General features: G+C 39.8%; 1 protein-coding gene across 3 annotated transcripts in view; it reads right to left on the reverse strand.

The window, feature by feature from the left end:
- LOC132786148 (cytotoxic granule associated RNA binding protein TIA1) overlaps nt 1–15,184 on the reverse strand; it is a 97,872-nt gene extending 82,688 nt beyond the window's left edge. For 2 of the 3 annotated variants that reach the window (XM_060792591.1, XM_060792590.1), the window contains exons 1-2: nt 14,943–15,184; nt 13,110–14,215 (exon numbers count right to left, since the gene is read on the reverse strand). In XM_060792591.1, coding sequence (XP_060648574.1) covers nt 13,110–13,425 — 316 coding nt within the window. In that variant the 5' untranslated portion in view covers nt 13,426–14,215; nt 14,943–15,184. The remainder of the gene's footprint in view (nt 1–13,109; nt 14,216–14,942) is intronic. The other variant, XM_060792592.1, reaches the window with a different exon arrangement.
- Between the last annotated feature and the right edge of the window lie 1,980 nt (nt 15,185–17,164).

Consider the following 17,164-nt stretch of genomic DNA (forward strand, 5'->3'; position numbering starts at 1 on the left):
AAACAGGCAACGACATAGACCTATTCCCTCTATTCCTTCTATTCCTGGAAATTGCCAAAGGAAGCGTCGACGGCTAAAACCTAAATTGAATTCGGCGCTCTCTCCTCCTCCTCCTCTCTCATTTCGCTCCTTTTCTTTTTGTCACTTCTTCGCTACTTTTCAAAGAAATTGTCATGACAAATTGAAACAATTTCTTTGGCTTTTGTGGCTTGCCAGCATCGAAACCCCAACATTTTATGCAATAAATTAAAAAATTTGCTTACAAACATTGCTAACTGGTAGCAGTTTGTGGCAGCGGCTGATTCTGTATGCTAGATGGTAGATGCTAGATGGTGGAATGCAGATTCAGAATTGCGGGATTCGACATTTGTTTGCCGTTTAATGGAGCGTGTGGTTTTGTGCTAAAGCATAGAAAATGCTAAATTGAGTGATTTTTGATACGTGTGTGAAGACGAAAGCAACTCGTATGTGTTTAATTGAATTTCTCGATTCAATTTTTGACAAATGCACAACAATTTTTGCCCGTAAATGTGGTCGATGAATTTTACACTTTTAGCACGTCTCGTTTAATCACATTTCGATGTGGAATTTAAAATATATTTTAAATATAAATACAATCTAGACAGTCTTGCATTGAAACTGAAAACTGAAAACACTTGTCAATGCCAATGTCTCAACTTGTATTCACTTTTTTTCGTTGTTGTTGTTGTTGCCTTGGCCTCAGCTCATCGTTGTCACAATATCTCTGCTTTCTATTTGGACGGGCAATGCGCACAATTTCAAGAATGTCGCCGTAGACAGGCGAAGACATTGGAAACAGGACAAGCGAGAACAACACAACAACAAGATACCCAAAGACAACAAAAAAAATAAGAGAGACAAAGAAATGGCAAAACATTTAATGTAAACGTTTTGTCGACAAATGTCAAATGACCATTCGTTTGGCCAACCAGAGAGAAAGAGAGCGAGACGGAAACACAGAAAAGGCGCGTCAAGGGTCCGTCTCGATGGAAGTCGTTGTTTCTGGGTCAGCTAAGGAGGGAGATGGCACCTCAAATTAATTCGATTTAATGCTCCTGGAACTCGGGGAACTCGGTAACTGCAGCCCCAGAAAAGGTGCGCACAACTGGACAAGTTGTCAATTGGCTGCCTGGCTAAGCAGATTAAGCAACAAAATCAATGACAATTTACTTGACCCACACACACAATATAAGAAATGGGAAATGGAAGGGGAAAAGTATTCTCCTTAGGCTAAACAAATTCATTTCATTAACAAAACGACATCGTCAAGGCGCAAAACGGCAAACGGAAAGCGAAAGTGAAAACGAATACGAAAATGGCCTAATTAAATGTTAATGAGATCCTCAATGTCACCTAAAAAGCCACGTGCCAAAATAATCGGATTCGGATTTTGGGAATCGCATTCAAATTTACCCGCCAATAAAATGTGGCAACTCATGCCAACACTCTCGACCTTCTGGTCTAAGCTCTGCCAACAGCAAATCATAATTTTCTAAATATGAAAACTCATGCGACGGAGGGGGGGGAGAAGTGATTTACCTGTAAATAAAATGAGCAGAAAAATGTGTATTAAATGTTATTTAGAAATAACTGAGCACAGCGAGACACACACTCACACACACACAAGCTTTCATTAGCCGCATTCAGAGGGCATTAAAAATGACGACGGGATATCAATTTTTCTTTTTTTTTTCTCTTTTTCTCACACAGTGAGGGCAAACAGTTAGGGGGCGGGGAGGAAGCTTTGGGTAAATAGAAAAATATGAAGAACGAAAATTAAAAAGTCTGCCAGCGTCAGGTCATTAAAGTGAACATTTTTGTTGACGGCATCGAAAGTAAAAGAAAATTCCCAGCGGACGCCTTCGCATTCGTTGGTTGGCTTGCAACATTATGATCACCATCTTGCCACACACACATGTGTATTATGTTGTGCATGTGTGTGTGTGTGTGATGAAATAATTTTTATGATTATTTCTTCCTTCCGCCGCTGGCTCATTCTAGTGTAGTTCGCCAGGCAGCAGCAGCACCAGCAGCAGCAGCAGCTTTTATGCGCTTGCTGCTAAAAGTATGTGAGCATTTTCGTAACGTTTCGTTTCGTTACGTTACATTTCGTTTCTGGTGCGCTTTTCTATTTTTCCCGGGCGCAATTTAAGTGCGACGTTGAGTCGAGCTGCTGTCCCAGCTCTCAGACTCTGACTCTGACGCTGACGCTGGCTGAGGCCAGATAAGCACAGTGGAAATAAACATTATGCTGCCTGAGCTGGGGACCATTGCAATGATCATCCAAGCATTAGACACGAGTGCCAAAGCACACTGCTTAAGCTATGAAAGTAATAAAAGTTTGAGATAAGCAAGTATTCGCTTTAACAAATGCTATTGAAATATGTTAAGTCTATATTAAATAACTATTAATAAGCTACAATTTAATGTGGAAGTTGTAAATAAGGCAGGCTTTTCCTTAAAAACAAATTCAATAGAAAAGAAAAAATAATTAAATTGTAGTGCGAGATAAGCAAGAATACACTTTAAACTAAATAAAATCAATATTAAATAAATCTTAATAAACTCAAATTTAGTGTGAATTGCATGAACTATGAAGAAACTTTCATTAAGAAATAACAGAGAATTTTCTCCAACAAAAAATATTTTTCAATAAAGTCTAATTTAATGAATTTCAAGTCAAATCTGTTTACGTCAAAAATAATTAAGGTTACTTATAGGAAAGAATTCTCTATTGTAAATGTAATTCAATTGAACTTAATAAATATAAAACAACTATTAAAACTTTGACTAAAACTTGAAGGTTAAAAATAGCTCAAAAATTTTTTTAATAAAGAAATGCAATAGCAAAGAAATTAAGCCAATATTAGACAACTATTAATAAGCTCGAATTATCTTTTGTAAATACAATTCAAAAGAATGAAATCAATATTAAACAACTATTAATATTAGTTGTAGATAAGACTTATTTCTCTTTAACTTAAATACAAATGACATTCATAAGTTCTTCACTAAATAACTATTAATAAACTCGAATTTAATGCGCTTAAAGTCAAATTCTATTTACGTTTGTGCTTTGTGTTAGCTGACACCACTGTGCGCATACTTTTTTCTTGACTGTGCTCGCTTCCCCACTGACTACGATATGGAATTTCTTGGATTAAATGTTATGTTGGCATTATATTTCTTTCTTCTTACGCCCAGGCGAGGCCATGTCCAAGTCCATGTATACATTCCATTCTATGTATGTGTGTGTGTGTGCTTGTGTGTGTGTGTGTGTGTAAGTAACGCATGCTGTGTCTTAATGTCTTCTTCATGGCTTCTTCGCTCAGCTAGCTAGCTAGCTGAGTGAGTGTGTGAGGCATTGTTGTTGCTACTGTTGCACTAATAGCTGCGGCTGCCGCACAAAAGTAGACTTTGACTTTTTGGAGCGGCAAAAATAGAGCTGAGAGTTAAGTAAATAATGCCAACACATGTAATACATCAAGGCGTGTGTGTTTGTGTGTGTATTTGTGTGTGCTGCTTATTTATGATTCTCGTGCGCCTTTAAGCCCTCGCGCTATTGTAGTCAATTTGTATTGGACGCTTTGCATTTGTATCTTATTTTTGGCAGCAGCATTTCGTTTAATTTAATTTCGCGTCAGTGAAAAGATATAGAGCTGCAAAATAGCTGAGAAGAGAAAAGCCAAGCCAAGTGTGCTGCAAATGCCAAGTGCATTGAAAAGAAAATATAATAATATTAAAGCGTTTTTTTGCGACATAGAACTAAGCACTTGTAAATCCCCACAGAGGATGTGCCGTCAAGTTAGTCGCATATACAAACACACACACATACACAGACACACACACAGCTGGGACGCGTGTGTCGTGCTCGTTGCACTTATCCGCAAGCAAACATGAGGCGAACTCCGTGTGTGTTTGTGTGTGTGTGTGTGTGTGGGCAAACTCATAGGAACTTATGCATAAGTGACATTAAGAAAAAGCTCTTCAAATGCAAGAAGAGAAACACTTTGGCAGGACGCTGCCTCCGACTCCGACTTCGACTCAGCCGCAGCGTCAGCGCCAAGGAAAAATAGGAAAAACCGAGTAAAGTAAAAGTTTTGCCAGCTTGAAAGCTAAAAATAAAATAACGGGAGAACCAACCAAATGAACGCAAAGTTTCGGTGCAACGACGACGACGACGACGACGACGACGACGACGACGACGACGACGACGACGACGATGGAATTAGGGATATGGCAGAGTCCCTCGTTTTCATGCAGCCAAGGATATGCAATCATCATGCGGATTTCCATAAGCATCCAGTCAGCCAGTGAGCCAGGCAGCCAGCGAGCTGTGAGTCGAGTTGGCAAATAGAAAATCAAGCAATGGGGAACACAGTTTGCACACGCAGTGGCACAGCACGGCGTACATCGGGAGAAAATAAAGCATAAAGAAGCCAGCCGGAAGTGCATGTGGTACACAAATACACACAGCACCGAAAAGAGACAGCTAAAGATAGAGAGAGAGAGAGAGAAAGGGAGTTCTAGAGAAAGGGCTGAGTAAGCTGCTGTGCGCAACTGGCTTAGCCCAATATCCTTTTTCGGTGCAATTTTAAACTATTTTCAATGGCATTTCCGGCATCGTTTTGACTTCAACTCTCTCTCTTCGATTCCCATTTGCCACATGCCGTTTTCTGCATTTGCCACTAGCCAAATGTTTGTGCATCCGTCGAATGGTTTGCTACCTTTTGCTCCTCCCTTGGCTCTGCGCTTTGCCTGCTTATTGACACTACTTCGAACCGCATTTTCAATATGAATGCCAACAACATTTTGAACCGCAAAAGTGCGAAGGTTGCTTCGATTGGTTCTCGAGCTCCAATTGGGGACAGTTGCTGTATTTGCCGGGATTACAGTCAGGTTTGCAATTATATCCTGTGGCCAAGGCTCAACAAATACGACTCAAAGTGAAAGGCAACTGGACTGCAATACTTTTAATTATGCATTCATGGGGAAATCTCAATGTCGAAGCTCTGGTTTGAATATGGAAATGCAAAATTGATAAGATTGTTTAATATAAACACTCGACGGATGTAAAAAATAGTAATGAATAATAATAAATCACTATACAATATTAAAAGTGTTTGGAGTTCGATTAATATTGAAATTTTGAGATTTAAAGATTGCTGTTATATAAATATTAAAAGAAATCTTTTTATTTCTTGGAATCTCTGACTATATTCAAAGATTTGGTAATGAATGTTGATACATAATCTTTAATTTACCTAAAAGTTACTTAATGATCTCAATTCAGTTGCCTCAATAAAAATGTATAATCAATTTAACGTTTTTCGATATTCTTTTTTCAGTTGCCAAACTCTTCAATTTTCTCACAAAAAAAGAAGCTTTTAACGGCAACTGGTGCTGCATTGTGTCAGCTGCTAACAAGCGGTTTTCGTATGCAATCGGGCAGAAAGATCGCCAGGACCAATACACACACTTACTCACACAAATTCACACACACATCTACATTCTTCACACATGTGACGAAAACGCAATCATTGTGCATTTCGCTGTCTACCATTTTGTGTGTTGCAATTGGTAGCAGTTAGCGACCACACACTTCAACACACACGCACTTAAGCACTCACACACACACAGCAGCAGCAGTAGCAACATCGATGCTGTGGCACTTGTCGCCGTTTATTGATTCAATGATTGGATTTGTGTGAACCTTTTTAAAGTACGAAAAATTTGCAGTCAGATGCTTCAAGTTTTTTTGTGCCATGTCCTTTCCCCCCCAAACCCCCCTCCTGCCCCCTCTACCCAACTGACCCCCAGGAGTCTCGCCCACGCCAGTTCATAGAGCAGCCTATGCCCTCAGCCCTCAGCCTTCAGCCCTCAGTGCCCCAGCTTCCTTCTTTTCTCTCACTCTCTCTCTTGACTGACCCATGGCTTGTGTTTTTTGGTGAATTGCCTTTTTGCAGTGTTTGTTTTTTGTTTGTTTGTTTGCGTTTTCTCTTTCTTCTTTTTTGTTGTTTTTGTTGTTGTTGCTGCTGTTGTCGAGCTTTTGACTGTTTGCTTTGCGTTGCTTTAACGCTATTTCTGCTTTGTTTTGTTTTGTTACGCTTTACTCTATTTTGTCCTTCTCGTTTTTTTTTATAAACATTTGGCTTCGCTTTTGCTGTTGGCTTTGCCAGCTTCAACCTCAACCTCAGTCTGCGTCTCAGGCAGGATGCCGACTCCGCCCGAGTCCTGTTAATGTTTTTTAGTTGCCTGCTATTTTCTTTTTTTGCATCATTTTTTCTTTTTTTGGGGGGTCGTAAATTTATGCTAACAGTTCTCCATTGAAAATGCATAAATTTATGTGTTTACACTATGTGCAGGCGCAGGGGGGCGTGGTTAGTCGCACATGTGTTTACTTAGCACTTTTTATGGCCTGTGTCCATGGCAGTCCAATCCCGAGTCCAGAGGACTCGCATAGTGTGTGTGCCTGCTTTATTTACCAACATTCTGTTTTTATTTAGCATTATATTTGTATTTTCGGCTACTGTTTGCATTACTCCAGGGAGGGGGAGTTGCTACCTTTTTAAAAACTATTTGGATTTTCATAAATTATTATTTACATACATATCTCTGCGCATCCCCCTTGCATGAGTCAAAGAGAGGGAGAGAGAGAGTGGAAAATCCCAACAATTAAGAGAAAACAAATGCGAACACGCACAGCGCATAAAATTCGGGACCATTGCTCAGGCGCTGCTCTAAAATTCCATCAGAATAATATATAAAGAAAACTACAAAACAACAACAAAACAACAAACAATGCCGGGTTAAGCAAAAGTGCACACGTAGTCAAAACTCCTGCTACCGCAAATGCATTAAAACGTGCCAAAGTCAGCGACGAAAGCGAAGAGATCGGGATTCAAGTCAAGTCTGGAAGCCAAATAAAAGCCATTTGAATGGCAGGCGACACTCAAAATCGATACAGCGATAGCGATGCAAAGGGAATGCAGAAGCGAATTGTAAATGGTTCGTGGATCTGTGCTCAAGTTATTGTGTTTTGTTATATGGACAACCGTAAAATAGATGGGCATTTAAGATGGACCAAAGTCCGAGGCACTGGGCACTGGGCACGTCGTTGTGAGGCCATCAAATGGCCAAAGGCTCTGTGGTGCTCACCCTTTTTATGTTCTACTCTCGTTGGTATTAATGAAAAATGCATGAAATTTAAATTGTGCCAAAAGTGTTGAGCGAGACTGAAGTAGGTGGCTCTGGCTCCCAGCGGTGTTGCGATCTGTAAATCGACACTTTTATTGGAAATGTATAGAGAAAGAACACAACTGACAAAGGGTGGAGAGGAAGGAAAGGGAGTTCAAAAGTGACAGACAAAAGGGCGACAAATGCAACGACGACGACGACGACGACGTCGCCGCTGTCAAATGTCTGAATTTTGGAAATCGAGTTGATGTTGTTGGCTGCCATTGCCGGCAAAAACAGCCAAAATGTTGGGCAAAAAAGAGAAGGCGACTGGACGCGAATTGTGAACCTCATTTTCTATGCGAATGCGACTGCCAAATGTCAACTGAATTGGGCAATGAAATGTTAACTTTTCATTTGACACGAAAGCGCACAAAAAAAAAACTGAAGGAAATGTGTGTATTCGCTTCTCATTTTTTTGTCTATTTCAAATTGTCAGTTTGCCGCGAACCAAAAAATTGTAACAAAATCAAGATCGAATGCGGCTACAAAACTGCCAAAAAAAAAATCAACTGACAAATTGTTTTTCATTTGTGCTTGCCATGGAAATAAATTGAATAACAATTCGAGCAATTTCAATGGGATCGTTAGCAATAAATGCAACTTGCCACAAATACTTTGCAAGTCTAGACGGCGCTTTGAAGTATTGATAGATTAAAGTTATATTTTGAGATTGAACTTTAAACTCGTTTTATTTGTGTTTGCTTGAAGTAAAGCAGATAGTTTACTCATTGATAGTTTATTCATTGATAGCCTTAACTTTATATATAACTTCTTTAGTCGGATCGTTAGCAATAAATGACTAAATTACTTTTGTTTATTTTACTGTTGAGCTCCAAGCTCCTTTATTCATTGCTTAGAGTAATGCAGACTGCACACAACATTAAATTCTAGCCTGGCTTTGATGTGCATTTAACTATTTAATTCAGATCGTTTTCAATAATGGAAGCTTGCCACAAATTCAATGCAAGTATAGACGGTTCTCTTCAGCATTAGCTAAAGCATTTTTCGAAACTTTTGTTTTTATTTGCTTAAAGTAATAAAAAATGTTTACAGAATTAATTTTGAGCCATACTTTTATATTTAACTTGTATTCAGAATTGATTTTAAACGTTTCTTTTATATTTAACTATTTAAAATGCACAAATTGCAACTAAGCATGTCTAGACGGTATTGATAGAATAAAGTTCTTTTGTATGACTGAACTTCAAACTCCTTTATTGTTTCTTTGCTTAAAGTAATGCAGAATTAATTTCTAGTCTGTCTTTTTTATTCAACATCTCTGTGGACGCTGCATCAAGTGCTTAGCTCAAGCAGAATTTATTGTGTATCTTTAAGGCCAGAGCTGTAAAGTCGCTGATAGAGAGAAAGAAAAAGAGAGCCAGAGCCAGAGCCACAACAACTACAGCGAAAGCTACTCAATTGTAATGGGCGGCGGTGTGGCACGCCCACTGGCTTCGTACAAACCATAGCCAGCTTCTCTCTCGCTACGTTTTTTTATGCGTTTTCATTTGGCCAACGTAGGAAATATCTTGCCCACGGGGCGTATTAAAATCAATTCATTTAATTTTGATCAAAGCGAAATAAATCTTTGCGCTTTTTGCTTAATTTCCTTCTCTTTCGTTTTGCTACTTGTGTTACAGTCGCAGTCGCAGTCGTTGTTTTGTTCTTGTTTTTGGCTGAGTAAAACGAGCGAAATGAGGAAAATCCACAACAACGGCAGTGAGTAATTTGGCCTCAGTGTTTCAAGGCTTACAAAGCGTGGAGGAGGCAGCGAGGGTTGGATTCGGGGTTCGGGGTTTGAGGTCGGTTCGTTTGGCTGTAAAACAGCAGAGTAAGACAAAAAGCGCAAATAACACAGAAAATACCGTAAGCGAAATGAGAAATCATTAGTAAGTAAAAAGCTCAAACACCCACACACACACTGGTAGTGAGAGAGTGAAGTGAAGATAAAGACACATGAACTGAGTGCGGCGTGTAAAGTTTTCTTTCTTCTACTTATCGACGCCAGCGACGGCAACTGAATTAATTTTTCAATTCGCCAAACGAATTCATTGACTTTTTGTGTTCGCCTGCCAGTCCTTGCCACTCTCACACATACACATGCAGTCTGAAACACACACACACACAGAGACACACATACAAACACTTTGACGGAGGCAGCACGTTCGCAAGAGTATTAAAATCCCTTAAACAGATTTCATTTCGAACGCTTTGCGGTCGATAAATGCATTTCACTTTAGTGGTTTTTACACCCACACTCACACACTCATGCACACAGATCGCATGTGTGTGTGTTTGTGTGTATTTATGTATCACATTTGCCATTGCATACTTTTCGGCGTTGCTAGCAATTCGCTTTTGCCTCTGACTCTTTCTCACTCTCTGCCAACGCTTTTCCAATGATTTGCTGGCAAATTACGTTGAGGTGCCGCTGTTACGCTGTCTAACGCCCACTTCTCTTTCCCCCCTCCTCCCCTACGAATTGGCTTTGACTTTCTTGCTGCTTTCTCGCCCGCTTTTCGCGTAGTCCACACACACACAAACATACAGTACGAAAATTTTCCAAATTCATTTCCAAAACAAACATTTTACATGCATCTCTCTGTCATTGTGTGTGTGGCAGTCTTTCTCCCTCTCTGTGTGTGTGTGTTAGTGGGTGTTACTATATATGTGAGTGTGTGGCAAGTGTTGCCAACCAATTTAAAAGTTTTGCTGTCGCTGTCGCCATCTCTCTGCACTGTGCAAAGCGAAAGTGAAGCACCGCCAGTGAAGCTTCCTCCACAGTTGTTCACGCCGTTTCGCATGATGCCAAAGAAACACAGAACCAAGTGCAGCATCGCACTGTACAGTAAAGGCTGCTTAAAGAGTGCAGTTTAAGTAATTTCTGTTTGAGATCTGAATAGGAAAAGGTGGCAAGCTTGTAAACCTTAGAGATTAACAGAGCTTAGCACAGAATACAAGATGAGCATTACAAGTGCTTAGTTTTGCAAAATATTGCAATTGAGAAATGACTTATAGACAGCATGAATATTGAATGAAATTTAAAATAAATGTTGCTAATGGAATTTTGTGTATTTACAAAAAAGGACATTAGTTTGAGCAGCACTTTAAAGTATTCAGTCTATTGAGTGAAATGTAATATAAATAATAAAAATAGAATTTTTATATTTTTCTATATTTGAAAACAATGTATTAGTGAATGAAATTTAAAATAAATATTGCCAATAAAATGTTGCTTTATTTTTCTGAGGATGACTTGAAATTAAATTATTAATAGTGAATGAAATTTAAAATAAATATTGAACATGAAATGTTATCTTTTTATATTAAGAAATTTTGAACCGCACTAAGAAGTAGTTAAACCGCTTATTGTTCTTAAGCAATCTCCACTGTAGTTGAGAGCTAAAGTTGTTGCAGTTGTTGTTGTAATTGTTGTCGGTTAGTGTCTCTTGCTTTAGTCAGCATCGCTGGCACTTGTTGGCTTTGCCTCGACGGCTCCTGCAGCGGCACTTCAAATCTCGCAGTTTGTTTTTGCTGCTTCGCATAGGTGTAACTGCTTTCTCTATGTGTGTATGTGTGTGGGTGTGTGTGTTGGTGGGTGTGTGTGTTTGCAAGTGCTGCTCAAAAGTTCATGCACCGTATACTGCACTCACTCGCTGCTTGCTTTGCTTGCTGTGTATACATATTTGTCTATGTGTATACATCTTTAGTATACATGTCTATGTATAAATTTAAATGCATGTGTGTCGTATTTGTATTTGTATTTCTGCGTGTGTGTGCACAAGTTGGCCACAGTTTCAGTTGCAGCTGCTTTTGCTGCTTGGCTGCGGTGTCTCGCTGTCTCCATGTCCCTTGCCCTGTGGCATGCTGCATATTTGAATTGGAAATTTGCAGCGTGCTTAATTTTCAATTTGCAATCATTTCAGCAGCTCGCTTTCTCTCTCTCTCTCTCTGTGTTCTATCTGGAGTGCTAATCAATGTGCGTCCCGTTGCTACTCAACTGTTTTTCTAGCTCTACTAATTAGCGTCTAAGTGCGCCTCATTGCAAAGTCAATTGTCGTCTTCGTCGTAGTCATTGTTGTTGTTGTTATTGTTGGTTTGCAATCAACAACAACAACAAATGCGCTACAACAAAAAAGTAATCACAATGCCCACAATTTGGCTTACTTTTTGCTCATACACACTCTCAGAAATTTTCTTCTTCAATTCTGTTGTCGGAGATGGGCACTTCACTTTCTTGCTGAGCTTTTTGTAGTCGGTTTTCTTATTTATGCCTTGTGTTGTCTAACAATTTCCTCACACTTTTCGCACGCGCTCATCAACGCCTCCGCCTTGCCTGTCTGTCTGTCTGCCTGTCTCTCTGTCTGTTTGTCGCTCCGTCTTGTTGTCTGTCTCGTTCCGTTGTTGAGTTTCCTTTCGCAAAAGGCAAAACTTCGCAGACTCAAGTGTGGAAATTTTCACTTTTTTGCCATAATTAAATTCATTTTCAAGTTGCCTTTGCTGCTGTGAGCGAGACGAGGTCTTAGTTTGCACTATATTTTAACTATACATTTTCCATTTTTCATTTTCATTTTTCATTTTCATTACAGTCTTAAGCTGGCAGAGCGTCCTCGCTTCATACACACACACACCCACAGACAGCACAAGGCTAGCTTTGCCAACGTTTCATTTTCATGCAGCTTCCTGAGCCGTTACTTCCGGTTTTCTGCCTGTCTCTGTCTATTTGTATACACTCTCTCTCTTACTCTGTGTGTCGTATAGTTTCAGCAGAATGTGTGGGGGAGTAGATGAAACAGGCTCAGGAATTGGCCAAGCAATTGTAGCATCTCTCTGGCTCTAGGCCTGCGTTTTGTTACCAAGTTTTGGCTTAAGTTGTTTTTAAGTTGTAAATCTCCTCGTTTGTGCAACTTTCCCTCCAACGTTTCATTTTGCAATGCCACCAAAATCTAGCACACTGGCAAGTATCAAATTGTATATTTGTGGTTGGGAATATGAAAATTGTAACTGATATTTATGCTTGTAATGCCAACGCTTGACATTTAGGCCTCCCTCCCTTTCACCCTGCTTTCCTGCCTGCCTGTCTGTCTGTCTGTATTCCGGTCTGTGGCCTGTCCACAATAATTCATTTGAGAAATGCGTGTGCAATTTTTGTGTTATTTCTCTGGCAATGCGAAATTTTCGGTGTGCGAATTGTAACTTATATTTCAAATGACTTTCAAGAACTGAAACTGAAAATGTCTGTTAAAAATTATGACTTATTGGAATTTTCGTTTTACCCAGCCTGCCCCAAAAAAAATATTCTAATTGAATGTCATGCATGGTTGCCTCAGCTTACTCGTTTTGCATACACAATTTTTGTGTACTTTCGTATTTCTATTTTTATATGTATTTATGTATTTTAGTATTCCAACAAAATTCTATTTGCAACTGTCTCGTCACAGTCGTACAACGGCTGTTACTGAGTGAAGTAATTGCTCAAATTTGTCTCTCTCTGGGTACAATGCTTTGGAGCACAGACAGAAAACTGATTGACTAATCGTGTTCCATCACTTCAATTGCACTGGTCTACTGAGTTCTTTCACATTCAGATTGAAAAACATATTTGCAAGCACAGAATGTAAATATTTTCAAGTATTTTTATGTTGAGAGCAGATATCAGACTTAATAACATTGTCTAGACAATTTCCGTTGTAAGGTACCACACTTCAGTTTTAATAAATATTTCAAATTTCTGCCAGCAGTATTTAGGATTTTTTTAAAGTTGTTTGAAAAAAAATTCAATAATTGTAAAGTTAAAATTAAATACTTATTACCTATTTTACTAAATTCTTGAATTTATTTTGGCTCACCTGGTTTTGAGTTGCTGCCAACAATTTGCTGCTGCTGCTGTGCATTCGATTGCTGCTGTTGCATTTGCTGCTGCTGTTGATGCTGTTGTTGTTGCTGCTGCTGCTGTTGTGGATGTTGCTGTTGCCCATTGTGCTGCAGATGAGCAGCTGTCACGGATTGCTGTTGCTGTTGCTGGGCGGCAGCGGCTGCTGCTGCTGCAGCTGGATGTATGGCAAGCAATTTCGTTTCCGGTGGCTTGTGGGGGCCCATCGTGATCTGCGGGGCCCCCATGGCTATAGTCGGCGCGGGCATCATTAAGGTCGACATGGCCAGCATAATTTGAGAGTGAATTTTGGTGGTTTTTTTGTGTTGCGACTGTGCTTCTACTTGTTGTTGTTGTACGTGTTGTTGTTGTTGTTGCTAGTGTCCAATTGCTTTCGGGCTGTGCGCTTTGTTTCTATTGATTTGTTGACCTCGCCTCGTTGTGTCCGTGTTCGTGTCCTCTGCTGCACTTGCTGAACCCTGTGCCAAAGGTCGAGCGTTAGCCTTTGTCGCCACCGCCAACGTCTCGTACTCTGTCTCCGTCTTCGTCTCCGTCTCCGTCTCTGTCTCCAGCTGCTGCTTCGCTCTTTCCTTCTCTCACATATATGACTTTGCCTCGACTTGGATCTAACTGGCTCCGGGCTATGTTATATGACTGTGTCTGTGGCTCTCTGTGTGACTGTGTTTTGTGTGTGTGTGTGTGTGTGTAAACTTATGAAATATGCTTGCCGCTCTGTGCAACTTTTCTCCGTGTATTTTCACTTTTCTTACAGTGACTTCGTCGTCTTTCACGCTGAATGGCCCCTTGTGCTATGTACTACTTCGATGCTGTTGCTGTTGCTGTTGCTCCTTCCTCTTTCACTCTCTCCTCTCCTCTCTCACTCGCTTTCTCTCTCTCTCTCTCTCTCTCGCTTGCTCTTTCTCTGTGTTGTTTTTATTATTTTTATAATTTTTGCTGGGTTTTCTTTTACGTTTTGCTTATGTGTTTGTTCAACCGGAAATTCACGAACACGAGCGCACTTGGCTTGTAATTTTTTCGTTGTCCTTACAGCCGTCTTCTTGTCCTTCGCAACGTTACATTCGACTGTTGGATATGGGATTTTTTTGGGGATATGGGATTTTATGTATGCGACTGCCAGCTTGCCAGCATGCCAGACTGCCAGTAATCGCAAATTATTTTCCCCTACTGCTTATTGTTGCTGTTGTTAGTCTTGTTCTTGCAGCAGCGGAAATTATAAATATTGCTGTCATATGTTGCTGTTGCTATTGCTGTCGCTGTCGCTATATGCATGCCAGACAATCAGTTAGACATAGACTTCTTCAATTTCAATGTACAATAGAACAACTTAAAAAGAACTGCAAAAATTATAAATAAAAGGCGTCATCACACAGTCGGAGAATCCCGGCTCAATGTCGCTTGTAAACTTTCTTTGGGCATAGGCGAAGGCGAAGAGTTTTGCAAATTATTTTGCTGGCTGCTGACTCTGATGAGTTTTCGCAGTGAACTTTTAAAAGTCACCCAGTGTCAGTGATAACAACAATAACAACAACAACGACAACAATAACAAGGACAGCAACAAACAGCGATGCAACTTTAATGAATCTCGCCCCAAAAAGTTTGTGGCTCGCAAAAGGCATTAAATTTATTTACAGTGCAGTCGTCGAAATGAAAACTGTGCCAGGGTTGAAGGAACTTCATGCAGTTTCCTTCCTGATGCTTTAATGTTCCCATAATGAAGTGAAATACGGAAAAAACGAAAATAAAAGTGCAAAATAATAATGATAATGATAACGAAAACAATTTGAATTACTTTTGAATGCTGTTCTTCTTCTGATCTGTTTCGAGAGTAACGCACGAAACAAGAGACGAGCGAGAAACGCACACACAAAAATACGGATCTAAACGATTTTGTACGGCTCAATACGATTGTACGGCTCTATATACGACTTTACGACTAATTCGTCGCTTGGATGCCCCAAAGAACAGAAAGAACACAAAGCGTACGGTACGAGTTCGTACTAGACCGTTAGGCGACGCTTTTCTTACTGAACGCCAGCAGCACACGCATTGGCCAAAAACTGTGAAAAGCGCTGCCGCTGCCGACGACGACGACGACGACGACGATGACGGCGGCGCCGTTCCGTTATCCTTTGGCCAGAACATGGCAGGCGGACAAACGGTTGCCGCTGCCAGCGAGCGATCCGCGTAGGCAGTGGATACAAACGACGACGACGACGACGTCTTCCTCATCGGCGCCGTCGACATCGACGACGACGTCGTCGTTGCCGTTGTCGGGATGCGTTTCCCTACATTTCTCTCCGACGAGGCGAGTTACGACAGCGAGTTATATATGAGCACCGACGATAAACAGGACGAGGACGCCGGCGGCAAAGGCGAGGGGGGAATTTTGTGGCCCGACGCTGCCAATTACCAGAGTCCCGTTATTTGTGTCGCCTAAGCGAGCGAGCGAGCGAGCCCCCTTCGCGATTCTCCACTCTCGATTCTCGATTCTCGACTCTCGAGTAACACGCGCTCGTTCATAAAATATTCACGAATTGCTCGCTCTCATTCACTCACTAGTGCCACCTCGAGCACGCGCTGCTCTTCTCTCCTTCCTTCGTCAGTTGTCATTCTCGTCGTCCTCGTCCTCGTCGTCCACCAAACTTGTTTCGTTTGCTGCCTTTTCTACCATAGCTATGCACTTCGTCCTTTCTCACGACGACACAGCATCGATTTGAGTTAGTGCGCCGAATCAACATCGAATTGGGCGCAAAACATGAACTGAAGACCAACAAAATTTGAATTTTTCATAGTTTAACTTAGAAATATTTACTAAAATATTATTTTAAAGTAATAGTTGCAACTTTTATTTATTTCAAGGTACGTATTTTATCATCTTTAATTGTATTTATTATCAATTTATAAATATATTTGTTTTGTTTCTAGCTTTTGCATCACTTAAAGCCAACTTCGAAAAATATGCTATGCAGCTAATGCAAAGCAATTTTCCCAGTATTTTTGTGCCCAAAGCTGCAAAACTGTTATACGTACTGATGAACATCAAAATGCTATCTGAACGAGCACAGAGCAAATGCAAAGAGGTGCTAGCTGCATTTTGTTTTGTTACATAGCTCAACAGACATGATTTTGAAGCTGAAAGTAAAGTTGTTTAATGCAATTTAAAATAATTTCAAACTATGTAAACTCCAATACATTTCCATTCAAATTTTTCAGATAAAAAATAGAGAATAAAGAAATATTTTTAACAAATTAGTATTTGTGTCTTTGGCAAAACAAATTTTAGTGTATTCTATCCATATTTATTTTAAAATTTTGAAATATTCTCTTTACATAAGTATTGATAGTAAAAAAAAGAATAGTAAAAAACAGCGCAATACAAGATCGACATACATATGAAGTTCGATGAAACTTGATCACTTTCAATATTAAGTATACGCCTATGCAGCACAATTTCAATTGTTCTCTTAATATAAGTATAATTTTAATAAAAAATAAAAGAATAAAAACAGCGAATAACGAGAGAGGCAACAATCGATATTTGATCACTTTTGCGTATTAAGTATACGCTTGACCAAAATATTTCAAATATTACGTATACGCTATGAAGTTCAATTGAAATTTAAATAAATTGATAGCTAGGCGACACAGTGATTACTTTTTTTTTTTTTGTGTTGTTGTAGTGTTTTTGGGTTCGAGTGTTAAGCGCGTGACTAATAGCATCAGTTAGTAGAGTGAATACTTGTTATACCATATTGATTGGATTATTCGTTGATGCAAAGGTGCATATATTAATATAAAATGTCAAAGCAAAGCTCAACGGTTCAGTGCGAGTTAAGCTTTAATTATATACATGCTCTATTTTTGGCGTAATCAAATAAAATGGTAATAAACGCTGCAGTCAAAAGACAACAAAATGTCAGTTGAATGCATCAATGCGGCTGTGTGGGTGCACTTAATTGCATATATAAATATATGTATATGCGAGTATATGCGACTGTGTGTGTGTGTTCG

Source organism: Drosophila nasuta, chromosome 2R (genome assembly GCF_023558535.2).
Source record: "Drosophila nasuta strain 15112-1781.00 chromosome 2R, ASM2355853v1, whole genome shotgun sequence".
Lineage (NCBI taxonomy): Eukaryota > Metazoa > Arthropoda > Insecta > Diptera > Drosophilidae > Drosophila > Drosophila nasuta.